The 25341-nt window shown below is 37.8% G+C and overlaps 1 protein-coding gene across 1 annotated transcript; it reads left to right on the forward strand.

The window, feature by feature from the left end:
• Position 1: 1 nt before the first annotated feature.
• Positions 2–13533, forward strand: EDNRB (endothelin receptor type B). The gene is made up of 7 exons (XM_010176740.1): positions 2–220; positions 8676–8788; positions 8960–9164; positions 9518–9667; positions 10587–10720; positions 11288–11396; positions 12836–13533. Exons 1-7 carry the CDS (start codon positions 2–4, stop codon positions 12965–12967), a joined length of 1062 nt encoding a protein of 353 aa, XP_010175042.1. The 3' UTR covers positions 12968–13533.
• Positions 13534–25341: the final 11808 nt, after the last annotated feature.

A 25341-nucleotide genomic window follows, 5' to 3' on the forward strand; every position in this document is an offset into this window, starting at 1 on the left:
CATGTGCACGGGGCAGACGGAGATCAAGGAGACTTTCAAGTACATCAACACGGTGGTGTCCTGCCTCGTCTTCGTCCTGGGCATCATCGGCAACTCCACGCTGCTGCGGATCATCTACAAGAACAAGTGTATGAGGAACGGCCCCAACATCCTCATCGCCAGCCTGGCCCTGGGTGACCTGCTTCACATCATCATCGACATCCCCATCAGCGTCTACAAGGTGAGGGGGAGAGGCGGGGGTGGGTCCCGGAGCAGGGGGAAAAAAGGTCCTGGAGCAGGGGAAACTCCTTGGGGAATCTCCTGGGGGCTGAGGGGAAACGTGCCTTGTGTCTGGCTGGGAGACACCCGGGGGCTAGACCTCCTGCCAAAAACCCGCGGGAGGGTGGTATCTGGTCAGATGTTGTCCCTGTTGTCCCAAGTGGCACCTCCTCTCTGCCCCAGTCCCAACCCTCTCAACAGTCCAGGCTGGGAATGGTGCAGCAGTGTGTGGCTGGAGGTGGCCAGGCTCTGAAAGTCACCTGGAAACAGGTTCTGTCCCAGGGATAAAGGAAATAAATGCAGTAGAGAAACGTGCAATGGATTTGTCACTTCCTCCTTTCCCCCGAGGAATGGAGGAGGGAGCACAGAAGACCCTGTCTTGTGGGTACCGCTCCATCCCTCCTGCTCAGCTGGGGCAGATTTAGTCATATACTCCACATGGGTCTGTAACAGTCGCTGGTGGCGTGGGAGCTTTTTTTCAAGAGGAAACAAGATAATTGAGCTGAACGTTTTGCATTAGTTTTATACATCCATCCAGCGGTTGTGAGGCACGATGCTGTCCTGAGCTGTGAACCCTTTTGCTGCTGTTGCAGCGTGGGCAGCTGGGAGGGCATGAGACACAGCTCCTGTACCTTCTTTACTCTGCTGTTTGTGGCAAGACTTGCCACGGAAGAGATACAACCTCTGTCTCGTCTACCCAGCTTGCACAGTCGGTTTGTCCTTAGGAATTTGATAGGCAGTTGAATCCAGCCTCTAGTTTCCATCAGCACTCTTGGGAGGGATGCTGGAAATAACAAGGCGTCTTCTGCCTTGAGAGTTTACAGTCTGGGTCCCTGAGCACCCATCAGTTACTGAGTAAGGGGAACATGAGAGCCCTCATCTATTCCTTCTCCTCCCTTCAGATACATGGTTTTAAACTCAGGGGTTTGTTACTTTTAGCTTTCGAAAACCACATTGAAGGGACGGGTTTTAAATTTAGTCTTCTGTATCCATAGTGATTACTCCCAGAAGTTGCTGAAATAGGAGAATGCTGTATCTTTATCCTTTTAAAGTATTGAAGCATTGTAAAGCGGGGAACTTAAAGCTCATCATAACTGTGTTAAATTAATGAGCCAGATAATTCGGATTACATGGGAGTTCTTTGATTTGGGGTTTCAATATTTTCCATACTACACATTTGTTGTAGTTCTTGCGAGAGGCTTGTACTCTTCTGGGGGAGACTGGAATTTATTAAACAAAATACTTAAAAATAAACTGTTTTGAAAAAACTGTATTTTTGTAAAAAAGGGTATTGAACAAAAATATTTTTAATCTGTTCTCAGAAAAAAAATAAAATATATTAATAACAGCTGCTCAGTACAAGACTTCGCGATCTCAGTCACACTATTTCAAAATTAAATTAATGATAACATGGCAGTCCTTATCTTTATTGAATATCATCAAATATGTCATAATGGGTAGGTAGGAGTGTGAGGAATAAAAGGTCAGGTTGCAAATAGGTAAATATTATACCAGCTACAAGTACAGGATTTTCATTGTGCTATTGATAATGCCGGCAGCTGAGCAATGGCTCTCGGGGGCTGCATCTCCCATGCTCATCTTAATGAAAAGACCATAATAAAGTTATATTATCCCTTGCAATAGTGAGTGAAATATTTGCTGGTTTAAAACAGGACTTTTGAATGAATGTAAGTTAAAAAAAAAAATCAAAACGCAACAAATCTTATATAAACTCTTTTGTTTATTTAATCAAAATTAAGAGTTTGGGTGTTGTTTTAGTTGTTAACTTTTTATCAGTTGTGCAACCCATTTGATTCCATCCACAGAGCAACCTTATGAGGGAGCATAGAGTAATGCAGTCAAAAACTGGCAATAATCACCCAGCAGCATGGGAAAAGGCTTGGTTTGTAAATCAAGTATATTTAACATTTTAACTTGCAATTTGAAGCAATTTTAAACTAGATGAAACAGATCTTAAGAATTACTACCAGATCCTCAGTTAGATAGCTGTGTGAAAAAGAATGTGAGAGAAATTTTCATGTTAATAAAAAGCCATCAGTTTACTCAACAACGCTTGCAGTAGAAAGTGTGAAAGTGTCTGAGAATGCTTTCCAGACAGACCTATAAGAGAGAACTCAGAATTTGCACTACGAGCAGCATTTGGTTAGGTATTAAAATTGGTAACTGCAAAAGATGTTCCCTGTGACTGTTTAAGTGAATATGTGAGTAGCTGAAAAAATACACAAATGAAAATGTACGTCTCTTAAATTGAGGGTATCTACAGAAAAGCAGGTGTTATCTTGATTGTGAGGCAAATGCAGTCCAATGTGTGAGATGCTAATTAGTCCATTGCACTTGATAAATTTGAATATCTGTCAATACATTCAGTAGAAAATGGAAAGTATTGGACTTTATCACACAGTCAGGAAACTGGGTGTGAAATGTGGGCTTGAGAGGCGTTCAGTCCTGTTGTGGCAGTGTACATACTTTGCAAAATTGTTACTAATTTGATGTGAAGGTGGTCCTAGACCCGGTCAACTGCTTTACTAAACAGACGAAGTAAGTGTGTCTTTACTAATCTGAGGCCACAAACAACAGGCAAAGGTGTGAATGTAAGAAACAGAAGGATAGAGCAGGAAATACTGTATTTTTGTGGTCTGTGAGCTTTTTATGTCCTTCTCTGCCCTTAATCTTTGGAAAACAAGGCAGTAGCAGCTTGTACACCTGACAGCACAGGCCTGCAGTTCAGGAAGGCTTGTACTCAGTTTCACAAATCGATAAAGTTTGTAACTGACATGTATAAGACACCAAAACACCATCAGGATCGGAAATTCCAAACTTACATTAGCTCTGCTTCTCATGCATATATGTGTGTAATGAGATAGGAACATAGGCTTAAAAAGCTGTAATCAAATAATATAGTAACATTCTTTCTTTTCTGATATATAGAGATCTGTCTCTCTCATTTTGTAATACTTATTCTCTTATATAGAATCCAGTTCATTGTCATGTTCCAGTGGATTTTTCACAGGGGGAACAACCTATCTTCCGCATATTCCTGTGTGACTTTCTGAACTCTGTCTATCAATTTGCAATGACACAAAGATTGGGAAAGAATATCTACCTGGAAATACTGTCATAGATTCCTTTATCTCAGAGCGTGTCCAGGGAAGGAACAAAAACTGATTTTTATTGAAGCCAATGATCAAAGGCCAAAGTTAGCTTTTTTTTTTTTTCTTGTAAAGTATTTTAGGGATTACATAAAAATATAGTTAACATTATATAGCATTGTCAAGCACTGCAAAGATAAGAAAGGCCCAATGAGGTACTGCAGATCCCATGCAGATGCAAGCTGGCCACTTTGTTCATCCAGCTGTACTCTGCAAAAGGCAGGGTTTCCATGGAAACGTCTTTGTGATGACCTTACTAACTTTTGTAAGGCAGGCACCTGTAGGGGATGTATCATGATAAAGCTAATAATTTCCTAATTTTCTAAAAAGGTCAAGGTGCTTGTCTTTAGAAAACATTGTTACTATTCCATATTACAACTCTTGGCCACTGGTTCTTCTGGTGTTAAAGATTATAACCATTTTATTGGGAGAAATGCATTATTTCCTTTCTTTGAACATCTGAACCACTTACTTGAGGTCTTGCAAAGTTCATCTCAGAATTTTGTACACAAAGTTTATTGATCTCTGACCATATTAAGTTAGAAGTTTAGTTTGCTTAGGAACCCTTTGTGGTCAACAAATGCAGCTTATAGGCACTTAAGAAAGAGATGAATTGTGCAGTAAAGGAACCTGTCTAGACTCTACAGGCCATGGAGGGTGACTTTGTTCTGTAGTTAGATGGGAGCAATCTACTCTGAAGTCCAATATGAGGTAGTGGAAATGCCTGTCCATTGTTGAAAGTATGCATACATAGTTTTCATGATGGATCTCCAAACTGAAATACATTGGATGATGTCAGTATAGATTTGTAAATTTATTTTTTTCATTATATATGCGTTTGTTATGTATACATTCACTTAAAAGATGAATGTGACAAATTTCAAAACAAGTTTTCATCTTCTTTTTTTTTTTTTTTTGCCCTGTGTTTGTGCTTCCCACCCTGACAGCAGTATGGCTTTCTTAATGGTTACTTTTGATTCAGTCCTTTCATTCGGATTGTGAAATTGCAGATATTTTTTACTTTGTCAACATATTAGGAGGTTTCTGTCATTTTCAAGATGTCTGTATGATATTACTTGACCTTAATTAAGCTTTAAAAAAAAAAAAAAGAAGTTTCTAAGCAAAAGTTAGTAATAAAGTTACAGGAAAAGAAACTAATTACATGCCTCATTAAGATTTACAATTTTTATTGGATAGGGAAGTAAAACATTCTTAGTTTAACTAGGAAACGGGAAATATATTTCCTTGTCTAGAGTGAAGGTCCCCACCCTGACATTGTAGTTATTGTTGAATATTAATAAGTTTTGTAATGTTGTCTGACTTACCCCTGACCATAAGCTTAATTTCCTGGGCAAATTTCCTGTTTTGAAAAATGCTTGCTCCTATGAAATACTGAAAAATGCTTTATCTGCATGACCCCTCTGTCATGAAAGTAGCAGGAGTGAAAATCTGCCAGTCATTTTGCAGATATATTGAAAAAAAAGTTGCTTGTGAGTTAGTTGTGCAGTTGCGTGTCTGATTTCCCCTGTAACTCTGCAATTCATAATTATGAAAATTGAGCCCTATCATCTTGTGAACTAGACTTGCTGTGAACAACACGGTTAGGAGGAAGTACAAATTCCTGCTCTGCATTTCCACGTGCATTCATTGCTTGGGACTAGGACACTGACATAAATAAGTACAGGCTTTGCTACTTCTTTGTGCCCGACTGCAGAAAGTCAACAGTAGTGGGTTGGAGCCGTGGCATCAGCCTTCTGGCTGGTGGCCACAGCAGCTGAGCCATCGAGAGCAGCGTATCCTGCTCGCATGCTGGCGTATTCCAGCAGCTGGTGAGAAACATCTTTCTAATCCTACACAACCAAGAGGAAGCAGAGCAGGAATTGCAATTCACAGGTGTGTCTCTGAGTCACAACATCTCTTGGGGCTACTTTCATAGCTGTGCAGCTTTCACATCAGTTTAGGCTCAGATCTGTGCTTGGTCTGAGAAAGTATTGGCTAAGAGTGTAACAGATGTATTGGTTCTTTGGAGACAGTGTATTCCCTTTCCTTTTGTTCTATTTCATCTAATCTTCAACACATTTCTGTGGCTTAGCAGTTAAAATTTTGCCCGTGTAAAATAAATGACTATAAAACATTGGAAAAGGTCACTCAGAATACAGCCAGGGGTACACTTCTCTTGGCATTTTACTGTTGAAAAGGCAACATTATTTTTCTCTTTGCTGCCACTTGGCAGTATGTCATGACTCTTAAGTCATTTGTCATTTGTAAAATGGTACTCTTTGTACAGATACCTTATTCTGAGTCATAAGAAATTCAGTTTACCCATACAAAATTGCGTTAGACTACATCTATACTTCACTAAGAATAATCATTGCTCTTGTCCACAAATATGATGGTTCTGAATACTTCACAGTGGATTTGCACAATACTTCAAGGCAGTATTTTGAGGACATGGTAATACAGAGATAAACAAAGAGAAACAAGAAGGAAGCATAGCTCAGCAATTAAAACATTCCACTTTTAAAATTTTACTTTCTTAATGTTTTCAAGCTTTTCCTGCAAAGCATGCCATTAACCACTTGTAATACCATGATAGAGAAACTTATGACTCATGCATTAAATGCTCAAATTTCACAATACATCAGCTGCAAGAGATAAAGGACATGTTTTTCCAATCCAATGTAGACAGCTGTGTGTCCATTCTGCCCCTGATTTAAGCTGGCTGAATGCAAGTAATATTTTGATGTTATGCTAAACCCAAGCGAATGCACCCTTTCTCTCAGTAAACCACATTCACTCGTGTGCAGCCCCATTGTAATCCAGCCATATGGCTCCCAAACTGGAGCTGGCTCAAATCCAGTCAGCTTGGAGCACAGGTGTGACTGTCTGCACCTGAGAGATAAGCATTAGTTCAGAGAAATCTCTGATGTGCGGTTGAACAGTTGTGATTTTAGGGAAGAGAGACAAGGAGTCTCTTGCACATACACAAGGTAGTTGTAGCTAAAAATCTTCAACAGAATCTTCCAACAGAAATTTGATCAAAATTCTGAATTTGAGTTTAACAAAGAATAAAATACTTTCATTTTGAAGTGGTTTTTAATGAGTCATTTCTGGTTTAATATATACAGATGTACAATATATGATAGATACTATAAACAAGTATACAATACAGTTGCTACCCAGTCCTTGATTCCTATAGCAACTAGGTGTGGTAGGCTGGAGTTTCACTGCCTGATTGATATAAATTAAATTAGTCCAGGTGTCACTGGATTCTGTAGAGTGTACATTTAGAACACCTGTAATTACTGACATTGCAATTTTAGTAGTGGTTTGTTACTATCACCCCCTTAGAGCAATTCAAAAGAAGTCTCAGGGAGAGGCTTCACTGAAAATACTTTAATTACAGACTGAGTTATTTTCCCACATCACATAAGGAAAAGATACTCTATGGTTATTAAAACCTCATTCCTACTTCCTCTGCTTTATTACTTTGCATAAACTTCTCAAGAAACATGAGTCCTTAAAATTTATTTTTCTGCTTCAGAAGTGTTATATTCTTTGTCTTACTTAAGTAGATCATTTAAGAAATAGATCAAAGCTGGGCTATGTTACAGTTTTCCTACTGCTCTTCTTTCAAAGATCCCATTTCAGCACAGAACTAAAGCAGATTTCTGAAGGTGTACTGGTACCTGAAAATACTGGTGGGCACTTCATAGGGATTTCCAAAACGACCTGATCGTGAAATATACTTAACTTGTTTCTGTGTTAAAATAAAATGATACTTAAGTTATATCAGGGCTTTTAAAAAACTGTATTGGACCTTGTAACTGTTTATCCTTGGATGCACATGTATGTGTGCTTAAGGACTTAATTGAATCAAACCCACCTGAGCAGACAACTCTGTGGCTATTTGCAATCATTTTGGTCCCCAGCAGAATCTGTGCAGTATGATGATTTATTTCTTCTTTCCTTACATCCCTGTTAAATGAGATGTCTGAGGAGACCTGAGCCAAGGGAAAAATTTTGCAATCTCTTTTGGGTAGTTATTCTTCTTCTTTCCTCCCCTTTTCCATTTTGTAGCCCTCTATCTGCAACAGATCCAAAAGGCCTCATTTGAAGAAAGTTATGAAAAACAGAGAGGGACTTAGATAATGTAACTAATTACAGAAACTCAGAAAGTTTACTTTTGCATATAACGATTGCGACTATTTCTTGGCACAACATCTGTTCTGGAGAGTCTTGTTTTTATGAGGAACTGGAAGATTTGGCTGCTGCTGTGGTATATTTGAGCCATTAGAGCAGCTCACGGCAGAGTACAAAGATTAAATGTTTCTAAACTGAAGCTACAGACAAACAGTTCATAGCATCAGCTGTGAGCAAGGTGCTTTCTGTGTCCAGTAAGTCTTGTCCCCTAAATCAGCTAAAATGTACCACTAGGGATGTCACAGAAGATTTCCATTAAAGTGTACGACCCAAAGTGCAATGGAACCAACCTAGAATTCATTATGCTGTTTTCTTTATTCCATAGCACTTAGAGGTTTGCTGAATGTGCAGATTGTCCTTTCAGTATTGTAATACAAAATCGTTGGAAAGCTGGTCAATGAAGATCTTCAGTGCAGGATTCATCTGATCTGTCTTTACCTGCTGCAAAACATTTAGTTCAAACTAGCTGTTTAGGTTCCCTGAGTGTCCACTGGGTCCTTTGTTTCATTATCAGATGGTCAGCTAAAAACTAGGGGATGCGTTGCTCTCCAGTGTTGCCTGACTTCTCAGCTGAGGGAGCCTAGACACCAAGTTTCAAATAAACCCCACCCGAGATGTGCAGTTGTTGGCTTTGTCCCTGTTCTGATCAGCCTCAAGTCATTTTCTGGGTTTACAGTTACTCGGCACATATAAGAAAAGCAAAGAACACTCCAGACAGATAAAGACAGTAGAAAGACGAGGGAGGTCCTCACTTGCTCAGTCTTTTTTTACCATAAACACTGGGGTGGTCAAGTTAGAAGCAAAATGACGTGCAGAGTTTAAGAGGTCAGGACTAAGCCTTTTGTGCATATTGTTGCCCAGCCAGGGAGTGACTGTGAAGCTACTGCCTAGTTTTTAGGATACACACCTTGGAGACTCCCTTGTGAAAAGGTTCTTCTTGACTAAGTTTTACTTGGTGGAAAAGAAAACCAATCAAGACATGTTCCAGCTTTAGGAATTTTTTTTTTTAATGGTTCATTTCTAATTGTTATTTTCTTTTCACAGCTGCTTGCAGAGGACTGGCCCTTTGGTGTCGAAATGTGCAAATTAGTACCCTTCATTCAAAAGGCATCAGTGGGCATCACAGTGTTGAGTTTGTGTGCTCTCAGTATAGATAGGTGAGATCCATTTTTTTCATCAAACTCTATAAATTTCTTTTCAACGTGTGTATTGGCTCAAATTCGCCCTTTCCACTCAGCTGATATAATATGAGTAAACTGAGTTTAAGCCAGTTAAACCAGGTAAGTTTTCTCATATTTTTAATTTGCAAATTTACGCTGTTGCTTCAGGTACCGAGCAGTTGCTTCTTGGAGTCGCATTAAAGGCATTGGAGTGCCAAAGTGGACTGCTGTTGAAATTGTACTGATCTGGGTTATATCGGTGATATTGGCTGTTCCAGAAGCTATCGCATTTGACATGATTACAATGGAGTACAGAGGAAAGGACCTTAGAATCTGCCTGCTTCACCCCACACAGAAAACATCCTTTATGATGGTAAGACACTGACACTGACACTGACATTTATAAGCTTTAATACAGTTCCTTCGATCTTCTCAGTGTTGTGTGGATTGTAATGTGCACAAGTGTATGTGAAATGTAGGTGAATATAATGTTCAAATGAAATACTGATAAATTTCTGAAGTATATTGGTTAAAAGAAAAGCATTCAGAAACTTATGTGGTTCTGTGGGCTTTGGGCTTATTACTGTCTTGTCCTGTTTTCTCATCCATAATGTATACTTTATAAAGATGCTTTTTAGGACAGACTGACCAATTAGTTATAGCATACTTCCCAAAATGCTCAGCATTCAGCTCCTAACAATGTTTTTGCTTTTGTTTTCCTTCTAGTTCTACAAGCAAGCTAAAGACTGGTGGCTGTTTAGCTTTTACTTCTGTTTGCCACTGGCTATCACAGCATTTTTCTATACTCTCATGACCTGTGAGATGTTACGAAAGAAAAGTGGGATGCAGATTGCTTTAAATGACCACTTAAAACAGGTAAATATTTATCCCTGACAACTCTGCTGACTGTACAGAGGATGACAATAATACCTTTACTGATTTTACTGCCACATCATTATTCTGTTCTTTCATGATGACTTCAAGATTACTAGTAAGGAGAAGTTTCCTAGCAGTGGTGCTGTTGAACTCATATATATATATATATATGTATATATATCAGAGACCTCAAGAATCCTAAGATTTTACCTGACAATCACAAAACTGTTTTTTTCTAGTTTGATGTTAATCTTCTGATTTTACAGTTTTTATTTCTTCTTTACAATAACAAGGGCTGGATATTTTGCAATAAAAACTGAAGTCGCGCTGCAATTAGAAGCTGGTGCTATTAAATTGTTAATTATTTTGAAGCAATTTCAAGCTAAACTATAGTGAGGTTAGCAGAGTGTGTTAGCAGAACATTCCAATTTAGTAGTGCACCAGACACAGACATCATACGTCACTAGAATTAAACTACATTTGTACTACAATGTATATTTGTGCTCCTTTCCTCTTATCTTATTAAAGCTTGTAATTGAAATCTCTTGGGGCATTTAAAATAAGACCTGAGATCAAAGCACAAGAAGATGCAATTGAAAACAAACTGGTATTTGAAAGTGATTGAGGAGATTAATATGTTCTTCATTTTCATTTAGATTACTGTTTCCATGTCCTTGATTTTCCATTATTACTCATACTTTTAAAAATTAGAGATACAGAGAATCGGTGCAAGACATCTAAAACAATAGAAAAGATTAATTATGTATTCCAAGAAAATAAGGTATTTGATGTTCTCCTAACTCCTCTCTTGATGGGGGTGTTATTTTGTTTATTAAACATTTGCATATTAGAAGACAACAACAACAACGGAGAGAGACACACAAACTGTAACACTGTTCTGTCCAATTTTCTTTTTCAGAGACGTGAGGTGGCCAAAACTGTGTTCTGTCTGGTACTTGTTTTTGCCTTGTGTTGGCTCCCACTTCACTTAAGCAGAATATTGAAACTCACTATTTATGATCAGAAGGACCCTAACAGATGTGAACTTTTAAGGTAAGACTGCAAAAATAAAATGTCTGTGCACTGCTGACATTCTCCATAAGCACATTTGTATTTCCTAATGAACTAGCTTACTCTGTGTGTCTGAAGTTCTCTCTGCTCCTTTATCCAGAATACTCTGTTTTCACTCCAGTAGTAGAGTCAGAAAATTAGGAGAAATCCCTGTTTGGCCTGCATTCCTCCTTATCCCTTTTGGGACTGTCCTACTGTCTTGTGGTGTTACAAGGGTGGAGGGAGAATTTCTGTCCCTGTTTTCCCTTTCAACAGAACAGCTAGGATTAAATCTGTGAAGAAAACCTTGTGAATGTTTCCTCCCACAAGTTAAGGTGGTTGAATCTTCTGAAATTGCCTTCATGAGAATGGTCTACTGAATCAGACTTTATTGTTGAGCACAATTATTGCTTCTATGAGTTAATCACGTTGGTATAAGCCCCTTTACTATCACGTTTCATAGTTAGTCTTGGTTGACTGAAACTGAGTCCAACATTCATAGTTGTAAACCTCTGCTAAGTGTTTTCAGAGAAAATGAGAAGTGTCTCACTTACTTTAATTTCCACACAGCTTTTTTCTTGTGATGGACTACATTGGTATTAACATGGCTTCACTGAATTCCTGCATCAATCCGATAGCTCTGTATTTGGTGAGCAAAAGATTCCAAAACTGCTTTAAGGTAAGAGGCTGTTGGGAGCTCCTCCTCTGCTTAAAAGATGACGTTAGCAGTAAAATTAATTCCTTAACATGCACAAAGCCTTTTAAATGGTCATTAAATTTTACTTTAAATTTTAACTGGGTTGTGGTAGGTGTTCTCTCCCTCTCCTGCTGAAGCTACATAGAAAGGAATTAAGGATTCAGAGGGACAAAAAGAGAAAGCAAAAGAGAGGAATGTACAATAAACCCTCTCGGCACCACGCTAATCAGTGCTACATCACTTCCCGACTGGAGCTGGCACCCAGCCACTTTGGGAGCCCTGACAAAGCAGCCTCAGACTGTGCTGCTGAGTTACACGTAGCCATATCCTCTGCAACCCAACGGGGAGGTCACTGACCCCGGGTTCTCCCCATCCTGACTGAGTGCTTAAATCAGAGGGCAATTATGTAATGCAGAGCATGCAAGAACCCACTTGTCCTGGGCACTAATTCTCCACGAAGGATTTCAGGCTCTGGATCACATGTTGATTGCAGCCCATCAATCCTTCAACCTTCATGTGTGCTCAGAAAATGTCCAGATTTGGGACTTTTTGTGGCCCCTTACTGTCTTCAGACACTGTATCAGGGTTCTTACGTTGCCTACCACAAATTCTTAGATTTTTCTTTTCTTGACAAGCATTTAACCATTGGCCACTACTAGGCTTTTTGCCTAGCTCTGTAAATTCCTTACTGGTTATATCTTTCCATCAGAAGCTAGTCAGCTCTATGTCTAGTAGTGTAAGGTATTTCCCACATAATTGTTGAAGAGGCTTTAGTGTTGGTCTTGTCTTCCCTGTCTACATTTCTGGCTCCTTGAAAGAGTCACTGGAACTGAGAGCACATAAGAGATCTCTGGCACGCTGAGCATGGAAACAAGTGGGTGTGCGGGATCCCAGACGGACTTCCAACACCCAAAGGCCAGTCAGTAGCATCAGTAAATGGTCTGTAGTACATCTAGTAAATGTATGAATTGTATGTAGGTTTTCACTATTCTCCTACTTAGTTTTCTTTTCCCTTCACCTCAAAAAATCAAGTAGATAGCAGCATCTTGCATAGAAAGTATAGATTACTGCAGATATATTTTCTGCAAGAAAAATTGTTAGAAAAAGGACAACAAGGAGTCATAATTTTCTGTTCAGATGTATTTAGAATTGTAGGCCAGACTCTAAAGGGTATGTGTGTGGCCATTATTGTATATAACTCTTCCTGCCCTCCAGCACTCAGGTTGCTAATGGGGTATCCCAGTAGTTAGTGTCCATTTGAGCAATGCAGAGCTTAACTTTGTTTCTTTGCTTACAGTAATGTAATCCCAAAATGGCAGCTGGCACATTTGCCATTTCCTACTCTACCACTGAAGAAGGGCAGTTTTGCCACGTGTGCAAAACAAAATGATGTCGCATGTTTATTCCTTTTATTTTAACAGTCATGCTTGTGTTGCTGGTGCCAATCCAAAGATCTGTTGTCCCTGGAGGAAAGGCAGTCCTGTTTAAAGTTCAAAGCTAATGATCACGGATATGATAATTTCCGCTCCAGTAACAAGTACAGCTCTTCATAGGACACTTATAAGAGGTATATTCTCTTCCATTAATGCTGGTGCCTTTTTAAGTAAAAGTGGCAATCACTTTTAATGAGATGGTAACGTTTAGAAAAAATCTAATTTTTTGTTTGCACAAAAAAAGAACATTAAAAAAAAAAAAAATTGCCCCAAAACTGTGTCACATGGAAAATCACAGACATTTATGAAATCATCATTTGTGGAACATGAAGAAAAGCATAAAAAGAACAAGTCATTGTTAGCACTTGAATGCTTCTGAATCAGCACTTCCAAATGATCCCCACTTCCTGTACATTAGACGATCGTTTGTATTCACTATAACAGTTGTAGGAACTGAAGTCACAGTAATTACTAAGCAGTATAACGTTAATTGGATCAAAGTAATTATTATATGTAACTCAGTGTATTATCTTTTATAAAGCAGATTAACCACCATCACTATTGTGGTGTTTTTTTAAAAATAAAACATGAAGTACTTTGTAATCGAAGTTTAAATGTAAAAAAGTAGATTTTTTGCCAGAGGTATTATAGAGGTAGCTAATGAAAATATTAAAGGATGCAATCAAGTCAAAAATGCATTTCACTCTGATGATTGTTTATACCTAGTATTGTTAACAGGAAAATTCCAAGGCCTCTGTAAATACCATTCTGTAACCACTGTGTATGTTCAGTGCATTTGGCAGCACTTTGGGTATGGTCCATTTCACTGTTTCCATGTTACTTGTGCTTAATGACAGTGAAGGAGAGACGAACACACCAAAAGCAAAAATTGATATTACTAGAACCATAAAAACAATGGCTGGTATTGGAAACCATCTATTTTTAATTGCAAATAAATTGATTGTATCTCGTGTAAACAGTGGGCATTCAAAAGCCTGACAGTTCTTTACTCAAGATACTTTTGCAACAATTTATAACTGGTTTTGCCATCCAGATATTGTGTTGGGGCAAAATCCTTTAGAAATAGAAGGTGGAAAAAAATGTAACCAAGGAAAACAAAGGGAGAATTTGACTTCTACTTTCATTTAGATTTAAATCTTCATAAAGAAAATAATTCACAAACTGTACTTCTAGAGAACAGTACTGTGTAGCACACTCATCTTCATACTGCTTTAAAATATGTTCTGCTTCTGTAGTTCCATATTTATGGGCTTAAGAAGATGTGTGATTAGTTTCTGCTTCTGTAAATAGTTTAGTGAAGCGTTATTAATTATAAAGTATTGAAATATGGGCAGGACCCTGTAAGAAAAAAGAAAGATAAAGATGCCTGTAGTAAACACAATGTGTGTTGCCAGGAGCAATGCATGTTTTGTGCATACATGACAGGTCATTCTTTGGCTTTTCATTGCCTATTAATTTGTTACAGATGTCCCCAAAAACTTATTAACATATTTCGTGCACTAAGGCATTAATTTTTTGAGAAAAAATGTCATATAACATGCTTTTATAAAAAAAACATGTTTTCAATAGGCATGGTATTTTATTATAATAAAAATATTTATCAAAACTCAGGAATTTTTTTTTTTTTTTTTAATTTCCAAATTTCACATGTATGGATTTTTACCTTTTTTTCCAGTCTTGATTAACTTCAGATTTTTTAATAAAGTGCCTTAAATATGCTCAGGATGAAAACAGTTTTCATTAAAACGTTCAGCTGATGTTACCATAGATGGATTTCATCTCATCTGACTTTAGGTAGCTACAGCTACCTTGCAGACAGCTAAAAACAGGAGAGGTGAACCCCATTGCTGGTGTTGCCCCCATCAAAAGCTAGTAGGTTGTATGCTGGTATAACCAAGCTGAGGACCTGTGCACATGCATTTGAGCATGAGCACGTGTGTGTTTGTGTGCGTGAGTATGTGTGCAAGTGTTGTATGTTGTCTACCATCACGTTGCTGTTACCGTCTTTCTGCAGCACATGCACCCAACTGCTATAATGCTGAACTTTTATAAATAGAAGTCTATTTAAAGTTTTGTTCTTTACATTTTTTACCTTGACTTTCATGGTAGCTTCCTCACGGTAAGCCATGAATATCACTTCACTTCACCCTGCCTACATCTATTTCTGTGAAATGTGTTTCATCTGTTAAGGATGGATAAGTTCAATCCCAAGTTTGATACTGATCAGTGTTATTTTCATCAATTTATATCGTTACAATATTGTACATGTATATAATTGTTATTTTTATTTAAAATATAGCTGTTGTATTGGGAACTGTAACATTTTTCATTTTTTCCTGGACTAATTCTTTGTTAAGACAAGTCCTGCTAAGTCAGACATTTAGGTTTTGCAAATAAAGACGATATATATACTGCACAGTTTTTGGAGTTAATATATACATATTAGTACACTTTTTGTCTTTTTATGCAGTATTTTTCAAAGCACTACTTTTACTGAAGATCTCATTTCCTGTAATGAAAATTTTCAAAACTTCTGCTCTTACACAGTTCTAGCTGATTAAATCTCTTAATACTCAACCCAGGCATTTTCTAAAGTCATCAGAACAGATCTGTTCCTGCATTCACTGAAATCAATGACTGTTTAGCCGTTCAATTCAGTTGGAGCAGAATTAAAGCACAGCAATAGCTCTTTAAAAAACCTAGCTGATGTTTGCTACCTTGAATAAAAAAAGCTAAATATTTTTATTTTTTTTTTTTACAAAGGAGTTGTTTAGAAAAGTTAGGAAAAGAAAGTAAAATCAGCTTGTGGGGTAAAACAGCCAGTCTTAGACTTTCTAAGCCCCAAACAGGGGGTCACAGGTAGCAGAACAACTGCAGAGGCACATGCATCTTTATAGGAGTTCAAGGTGCTTGCCCAGGGTGGTGTGACACATCCAGACTCATCTCTCCCAATGGCCAGAAGAGTTGACACAGAATGACTCAAGATTTAAAAAAACTCCAAATTTCTAAGGAACTACATCACACCTCTGTGTTTTCGCCTTCAGAGAGTATATAGATTTCATTTCCCCAGCTGCTCTGAATTCTGCCTGCACACAGCTCTGTTGAGTTCAGAGAAGACAACTTCAGACTGGGTGGACTGAACTGATACACTGGTACTACGCCTCAGAGAATCAAATGCAAAATTTGATGGTTACGGAGCATCTGCTGTGAGCTGTGGCATTTCAGTGTCCTGAGTAGCTCTTAATCAACATATAGTTGGCTTAGCAAGAGAATGTTGTATGTACTGAAGTAATGTTAAAAGGATTTTTTTTTTTTAGTTGTTCTGTATAGCTGTGTAAAATAATTCTATATTTCATTTTCTGTGGTCACTTAAAATAGCAACTTCTGTGGTTCAGACAGTGTAAACATGCTAAATTGCCAATAAATATTTGTAATTTTGATCCTTTACAAGAAGACATCTGACCTTTTTCTTCCAGGGGGTCCCATTTAATTGTTAAACAGTGATGGTGATGTAAAGAAGAAGAACAGAAAATCAAAGCTTTGGGGTGGGATGGTTTTATATAGCTAGTTGAAAACCAGAGAGAGTTCAGACTTGCATACGTGTTGCAAAATTGTCTGTTTGTTGGAACAATCAGTCGTGCCTGTCTGCTCTGTTTGTTTTTGCTCAAACTGTCAGTTGCAATCTCTTCTCTACACATCCATATATAGTCACAAATCCTCCTGTATTGGGAACATCACAAATAAAAGGCATGAAAGTTTTAGCTAATTAATTTAGAAGTGCACGCACTCGATACTGAAATATGCCTCATGAAAACCATCATCCCTTTGTATGCTGACAGAGTAATTTTGTGCGTATTTCAATTTACCTTTCTTAAAGCAGTGGAAAACAGTATCAGACTAAATATGCTGTAGCTGGTCAAATACATAACTTTATATGCTTATGGTATCTGTACATTCCAAAATATATTTGCTGCTACTGCTGTTTTATTCCAAATAGTTAGCTTTCCTTCTGTTTAACTGGTGGCCTGCTGCATCCATGTAGATTTGTCTTTTTTCATGGTCCCAGGGCCTTTAGCACATAATTTCAAGTTTCCTGTGCCTGGAACAGAAACATCTGCGGAGAGGAGATCCCTTGTAAGTGAATGTTCTACTTAATATCTCCCATGGCCTCTTCACTTCCTTTCCCTTCACCTTATGCTATGGTTCAAAGTCTTCACCAACCACTCATTATGAAGAAGCCTTTTTTTTGCGTATTTCTTTTAAGATCTCGCGGCTTTCTACAGGTAGGCCATAGTCTTCACAGCCCAGCTAACTTACTTGCCACAATTCACTTTTCTAACTAGTGATCTCATCAACAGTTTTGTCTACTTCAGTCTTGGATCTTTCTTTGAGGGAATTAACTACAGCTTGTCAGTTTTCTAAACACACTAGGACTCACATAGCGACATGGGTATACATGTAGCTCTTCAAACACTGACTCATTCTAACCACTCTTGAGAAGGGTAGATTTGGCACTCTGGTCTTAGTGGAGCAGGATGATCCAACTGGCAACCTGTGGCTGGGTCTGGTCCATAGACTGGTTAACTTTTCACTGTCCCTTCCTACAACCTGCTGCTCAGACAGTCATGTTCTTGTAGTCTTCTCACAAAGGCCCAAGAGCTTTCCATGTACATGGCATGCATTTCTGTTCAAATTTTTAATCAAAGTTATTGAGCAGGTGTCCACATCAGGAGAGACAAAGGGACTCAAAATAAGTCATCTGTGTTCTGCTGGTCACTTTTCTGCTCAGTCAGCAGTGTTAAGATTACAGTGTTAGGTAGCACCAGCAGCCAGATGGTTTATTGGCTTGCAATTGCTAATTTATAAATACTATCATTAAAACTCTGACATCCATTTGGTCTTGTCAGTCTTTAGCTGTGAAGGAGATCCCAAAGTTTACCCTCACCGCTGAAAAGGCACATTCCTCTCAATCCTCTTTCCTCCTCTTGAACAAGAAAACTATCACTTAGAAAATTTTACTGTAATTACAAGTAAAACCTTCATAAATTGATATTTTACCTTAGTAATCAGTATTTTAAGCCTCCATGAAATCTCTATGACAAACCAAAGGTGTCCTGATTGTGGGAGGTAGTATCTGGAAGGAATTTTACTGTAGTGATGTGGTAACTAGTTAGATCATACAGCTCAGCAGGGACTATGTACGTTACGGGATGTGAGGCTGCATCAAAATTTTCAACACAGTAACATGGAAAATACCACATTAATACCTAGATGATGCCTGTCAGTGGATATCTACAATTATAACTTCAGTTTTGCTGTGAAACTTCCCATCCCTTGTAGCCACCCTAGAAGAGTGTCCTAGAAGAAGCGGGGAGTCAAAACCTGAAACCAAGTAAACCCTGAAAGGAAACACTGGTAAGGAATTAGGGTAACCATACCTTCTTCACAAACCACATTTTCCAAAACTTGCTTCTACTTGTTTGGTTTTGGTTTTTGTTGGGTTTTTTTGTTTTGGTTGTTTTTTTTTCTGCTGCTACTGTTGCAATGGTGAGATGAGGGAGAATGTTTGTTGCTCTTTTACCTTATCATGACCTTAATTTCCCAAAGTTTTCATTAGTTGCTCGCAAGTCTGGTTGCCCTAGAGGAACAGATCAGTGGTGAAACTGAGGGAGTCAGACAATGTCTCTACTTTGAAAGTACCAGGAAAAATAATAGTGACAAATTCCTGGGGTGCTCACATCTTCACAAGAAGGACGAGTTCAACACATGCCCAGCCTTTGCAGGGGGAGGAGAGAAACATGCCAATCTAATAAAAACAAAGCTGGTGGACGTGGCATTAGTTGGAGCTGCCAAGTGAGATGGCAGAATTAATGCAAACTGGATTTTTGGGGGTTTTTTTTAATGAAACTAAGCTGGGAAAAGCATCATAATTGCTAATGGGTGTTCACAGGACCAGACTGGAGCTTTCGAATGGGATATGAAGCTTTTCCCTGAAATGTCCCTACAGTAGGTACCACGTCCGACAAATTTGGCCCCATTGGTCTTCTTAACTTGCTAGTGTAGATGTATTGTGAGAGGTTCACTTCTGCTGCAGTTCAATACCTGACAGCTGCAGTAGTTACACACATACATACACACACTTTTGATACATATTTATATGTAGATATACATATTTATATATTTATATCTCTATATATACAAATAAAATATATTACATATTATGTAATATAAATTGTTTCATATACAGCATATTTTTCATTAGTTATGTCTGAAAAAGTTGTTTCAACAAAACCAAGCATTTTTACAAAACCATATTAATCTGAAGAAAATCTAGCCCACTGTCTTTGTTTTTTTTTAAAAAAAACCCCAACATGTAATATATTCTATCACTCTGGTCTCATGTTTTTGTATTTTTAAAGGGTTTTTAAAATATTTTTGAGACAATATTACATTAGTCATGTTGTAATGCGAGGAATGTAAACTATGTATGTCATACATGTAAACTATGAATGCCTGCCTAACTATTGGACTAGTCTATTGCATTTTAAAATTTTATGTTTGAAAGAATTAATAGCAAAAGCCACTGAGCACTGACAGAAATATTTCTGTTGTTTTCTGACTTGAATATCAGTTCATAATAATAAAATTTTGAAATACTGACAAATCATGCACTACTCAGTAAACAGCAAAAGTATGAAAGGCAATGAAACTGTGTGTAAGCATTTATTAAGTGGTATTCATAAAAATCTGAAGTTCAGAAGATAAATTGTTATGAAATAATTTTATAATTTTGTTACTTTAGAAATTGGTAATTTAAATATTTTATAACTTTTAATTTTGTAATTTTTATGACCATTTTTATGATAACAGAAAAGCTTTTTTTTTTTTTTCTTCAAAAATTTTAGGACTTTATATTTTGATAGGAGGCAGAAACAGACTGTAAAATGTGAAATGAACTGTGACATTGATACTCTGTTTCAACTACCTCCATAGGTTATGAAGATACTTCCTGTAGAATCAGCTACTAAAATTCTGCTGTTAAATTTGTTTACCAAAGTTTCATGTTAAAGAAGTCCTTAATATTTGCAACTCAGTCTTTAGTATCTTGGAAGAATTTGATCTTGTTATAGAAGTGTTCATATGTAAGATGAGGTATTTCACCCATAAATGTCTTCATAGGAAAAACAATGTGTCACAAATAGGTGAGGTAATTTTATATTTGTTTACATATATATGTAATTTATGCAAAAGAATTTAACAAGTTATTTAGTTAACTAAGAAAAAAATTTGTATTGCAATACTTAATATGCAAGTTAAAGACATTTAAAATACTCTATTTATAAACATATCTATGTATATATGTGTTTTTACCTGTGTGTGTACATACATACACAAATATACATATATTACATAAGCCAAAATGTTGGTCACAGTAAAAGATGCAGAAAAAACTAGAGAAGGTATAGCTGGGAGTAAAAATAGCAGAAATTTCTAGTATATATGATTTGCTGAGACTTCCACTGTGCTTTTGCCTACTCAAGAGTTTACAGCTTTCATAGAAATAATGAAGTTTTCCACCTATTCAGGGTCTGACCATGTTTACTCCAGTCTTTCCAGTGAGTTGTAAAACCCGGAATACGATCACGTTTCATGGCACTCTTACAAAAAAGCAGGATTGCCAATCATGGGCTCTTGGCCAAATTCCAATTTAAATACTGACAATCTGTTTCCGCTGTTCCTCTCTCTTCCTATTAACTGCAGCCTGGCTTAGAAGAGCACGCTGCCCTGTTCTGCAGTTTCACACTTTGCACGGAGACATCTGCTCTGTCTCACGGTGGAGGTGACGGCATTTCAATGCTAGAAAATGGGAGCCTTCCAAATCCTTTGTCAGTTTGTGGAGTATATGGGGGTGTTTCAGAATGAAAAGCAAGATTTCAATGTAAAATCAGTATCTTAACACTCTTCCAGTCTTTGTCAAGTCGATGTTAAGTGGATCTAAATCACTCTTTTTTTTAACTGACTCTATTAAGGAGTTTTATAAACATATGTTTTAAAAGGCATTTAAATTTTAGTGCATCTTTTATTTGTATAGTTAGAAAGATTTATTATGCTCTGGAATCCATTAAATAGTACTCAAGTACTTTGAATAGGCATTAGGCATGTCTACAAGGTGGAGTGTAGACAGCCCGGAGCTGCAGAGCTCGGGTGTGCCCCAAGCTCAGGCTCAGACAGTTGCATTGCTTCCAGAGCAGACTAGGCTAACTTCTGTTCAACTCAAATTTTGGGTAGAGTGAGCTGGTGTCAGCCTGCTTCCATCCATGCAGGTGGATCCTAAGTTATGTGTAACTACTTACTAAGGCAAGACTGTTTGAACCATTAGACTGTACAAGTCGTTTGCTTATATTCAGAAATTTCAGAATTCACAATGGAAAACTAAGTATTTTCCAACCAGTGATGTTTGTGAAGTAAAAGAATGCTTGGAAATTAACTGGGTTTGATTGTATTTGTTTGAATGAAGCAACAAAGAACTGGCAATATTGGTTTTAAGGTATTTTATTACTTAAATGCACTTTTGGAGCATCTGACAGATAAGGAGAGGTTGAGAGAGCTGGGACTGCTTAGCATGGACAAGAGAATGTTCAGGGGGAATCTCATCAATGTCTATAAATACCTGATGGGGAGGAGTAAAGAAAACAGAGCAAGGTGCCCAGTGAACAGACAAGAGGCAGTGGGCACAAATTGAAACACATGACATTTAATTTATAAGAAAAACATTCTTTAGTGGAAATATGGAACAGGTTGCCCAGAGAGGCTGTGGAGCCTCCATCCCTGGAGATACCTAAAACTTGATGGGGCACAGCCCTGAGCACCTTGCTGTAGGTGGCCATTCTTGGAGTCGGGGGTTGGAGCAAATGATATCCAAAGGTCTCTGCCAAATTAAACAAGTCTGTGATTCAACTGTAATCTATTCAGTCACATATGTAATTCCTACCTGAATCTTGAAAAGCTGCCACTGTTGGAGAATGGGCATATGATCAGACAGACTGATTACTGCATTAGAAAAAAGTGGAGATCCCATTTTTGTCATTGCCTCTTCCTATTTCAGTGCTGGTCAAGTCTTAACATGAATCAGTTTTCTTTGACTAAGAAGATACTGAGAGATTATAGATGAAGAACTGATGTTTTGATATGTAGCATTAAGTAATAGATGTACTTATGACAACGAGAGTCAGTGGACACCTTGGAAAGCTTGTCTTACAAGGCACCAAAACTGACTTCCTTGTGGGATAGCTGGACGGCTGAAGTCAATGGAAGTTTACCAGGCAAAGATGTGTTGATACATAAAAGAACTGTCAGGACTTTCTTTGTAAAGACCCTTCAGGGCTGTAATTTTTTTAAGGGTACCACGGGAGAGCTATGCTGCAGTTAACGTGCTGATTTTATGAGATGAACAAGTTGAATGCCACTGAATGATTAATTTAATTTAATTTCAGTTTATTTTATTTTATTTTATTGTGGGGAAATGTATGTCAGGTAAAGTACTAATAAAACTAGGTAGGTATGTTTACTTTCTAGTTTAAAATAAACGTTCAAAGTCTGCATGTCTTCTGTAGACTACCATATCTGGTGTTTGTTTACCCTTTTATATCCTTCAACAGAGATTAAGTTATGATTGTGTCTCTCATTGCATTAACTCATTGTATAGTAAATATGAAGTCATGATCTCTCAAGATTTTCTGAAAAATTTTTTTCTATAACTTGGTTAAATAAGATGAACCTAATGCATCTTTTGGATGGTAAGAAGCTGGTGATAATGTATACACTTTCCTCCATTTTGTCCCATTAGCAATTGTATGCATTTAGAGTGACCTTGAAGTAGTAATTCTGTTGTTCAGAAACCTTTGATTTTGCTGGGCTTCTTGAAAAGCAGGAAGGAAGTTGTGAAACACACATCATATATATACAGATGTCAAGTACAGTTAATGAAGATAAGCAGATGGATTCCTTAATACTAATTAAACAAGAGGAGGGAACACTCTGTCCACTTCAATTAACAATTTTCTCTTCAAGGCTCCCCTGCCTGACAAGGCATGTCAGTTCCTTCACTGTGTTGATACCAACATGCGTTTTAAATTATTCCTTAAAATGCACACCACATTAAAAACAATGCCAGACTTCTGTGTAGTAGAAGATTATAGATTTGCAGCTGCAACCACAGTACTTAAGATTGTGACTTACTTTGCTGTAACAGGCGCACCATAGACACTGACAAATTAGTACACAATATTTAAAAGATATTAACATCAAAGTTATCTCACACTGGAACTCTGCAAAGTATTTATTGTGCATATGACTCTCTTTTCACTATGTCTCAGAATTAGATTTTTCTCATTTTACAGTGGTAAAAACTTTAATGCATTGATCATTGGCCACTCCCTGATCTTTCCTGCTTGTAGCAGTGCACACTAGCCTTTACAAAGTTTCACGGGACAGTTTTGAACCCTAATACCATCTTCCAGTGTGTTTCCGTGTTCTGTTTCGTATGCAATTCATTAAGTGTACACTACCTATAGTCAATCCAAGTCAACTATTAAAGTGCTGAACAGAACCATGTCCACAGATGCAAAGAAGAACTTGGAATGATTACCGACTTGACAGAGATAGCTCCTATTAAGGGTGGTTTTAAAACCATGTGAGTTTAGAATAACCTTACAGTGATTACTTTTTACATAAATCTTTGTCAGGATGTTCATGAGGACTTCATGTGAGACAAGGTCAAAAGTCTTGGAAAAATCAAAGTCTAACCTCTAAGCTGGTCAGTCCTTATTTCTGTCTCAGGTAGATCAAATACATCGTTGCCTCAACTGCCATTGCATATACAAAGTCTCTTGTACAGAGTCTTCTTTCTGTTCATGCTGTTTCCAAGTGTTATTGTGATGCCTTCTGCTGAAACTACCTTCGCACTCTTGAGTTTGGACAACATGGATTGTGAGACACAACAGGGGAGGAATGGAGACTTAATCCTATGGCTGCAGTGGCTATCCCAGTAGGACACCTCTGAGAGCTGTCTTCTGGGATCTCCCTTTCTCTAAAGCAGAAGACAAGCAGAACTGGTGTCCTTATCATGGCTACTGCTTTGAGCACAGTCGACGGGAGTTTCTGGGCCTGAGGAAATAGCTTCTTGTTTGTGGGCAGCAGATAGGATCCACAGTGTTGAACTGAATAGCATTCAAAGGAGCTGTGTTCAGGGAGGGGAAGGGTCACATAACAAGGTTTTAGTATAAAAACTTTGGAAATCTATTCTCAGGGCTGCCACATGGGCAACTCGCTTAGTTGCTGAAACTACAACAGAAAGACTATTGAACAAAAAAAGAGGGAGAGAACAGTTCCTGATACAGCTAGTGGTTATGTAGATTATATCCTGCAACTCAGGGTCATCAGGCTTTAAAAGGCACAGCAGTCCTTGTGGTCATGGCACATGGCCCTTAATATTGCACAAGAACCATTTTGGGGTGCCACAGGGTTTCTCAGTGGTGTTCAACTGCCACATGTCTGTTAGATATGTATTGGGCTCCATGTGATGGTGTGGACTCCATAGGTTCACATACTAATACCTGCATCAGATATTGGAGGACACTTCAAATGGAGATGGATTTAGTTTCTTCCAAAACTAATCTACTTTGAAAGTGCTGAAATTGATTCGAGAACCAAACCAAATACCAACCACTGAAGAAGATCAAGGGGTTTATTTCAAAATGCACCTTACTGCTCTGAATTAAACTGCTGTAAACAGAGACAGAAGTACTTCAGGAAGACTGATTCATGAGGCACCTAAAATTTAGATGCAGATTACTCCTTTAGGACATCTTGATTTAATCTACTTTAATTGGTTTTCTACCCGTCCTCAGCCTTCTACTCTCTCTAATTTTTGTGTAATTCCTTTTTATTTTTCAGTTTATTAAAGTGTTTCTACACTTGGATTTAGTGAGAGACCTGTAATTTTAATTCTGAGTTTTCCTTGCATATTTGCATATTGGGGTTCTTTGTTTGGGGAAAGCTTTTTAGAAAGATGTTGTAAAGTTCCAAGTGACTATGATATCTAAGAAAGCCTTGTTTAAGGCAGAATGTATAATACATGCCCCTAGCCCACACAGGTATCATGGAATCAGAGAATGTCCAGGACATTCCAGGGATGAGATCCAATAATGCAAATAATTGCTTGCATGTTGCAAATATTTATTTGGAGTAAATAAAGAGTGAGAGAGGTTCTGGTGCAATGACTCGCCTACTGACAGCTACAAACAACTGTGAAAAGGTTTCCATTAGATTTTTGTTATTTCACAGTTTTTCACAGAAGAAATCCATTTTCTTGTCATCTATTTCCTTTTCTCAGCATAAATAACGTCACTATAAACCCTCTGTTCAATGTTTCTCGTTAAATGACACAAGTAGGAACATCACACACATCAGAG

This window comes from Antrostomus carolinensis, unplaced genomic scaffold (assembly GCF_000700745.2).
Source record: "Antrostomus carolinensis isolate BGI_N321 unplaced genomic scaffold, ASM70074v2 scaffold4441, whole genome shotgun sequence".
Classification (NCBI taxonomy): domain Eukaryota; kingdom Metazoa; phylum Chordata; class Aves; order Caprimulgiformes; family Caprimulgidae; genus Antrostomus; species Antrostomus carolinensis.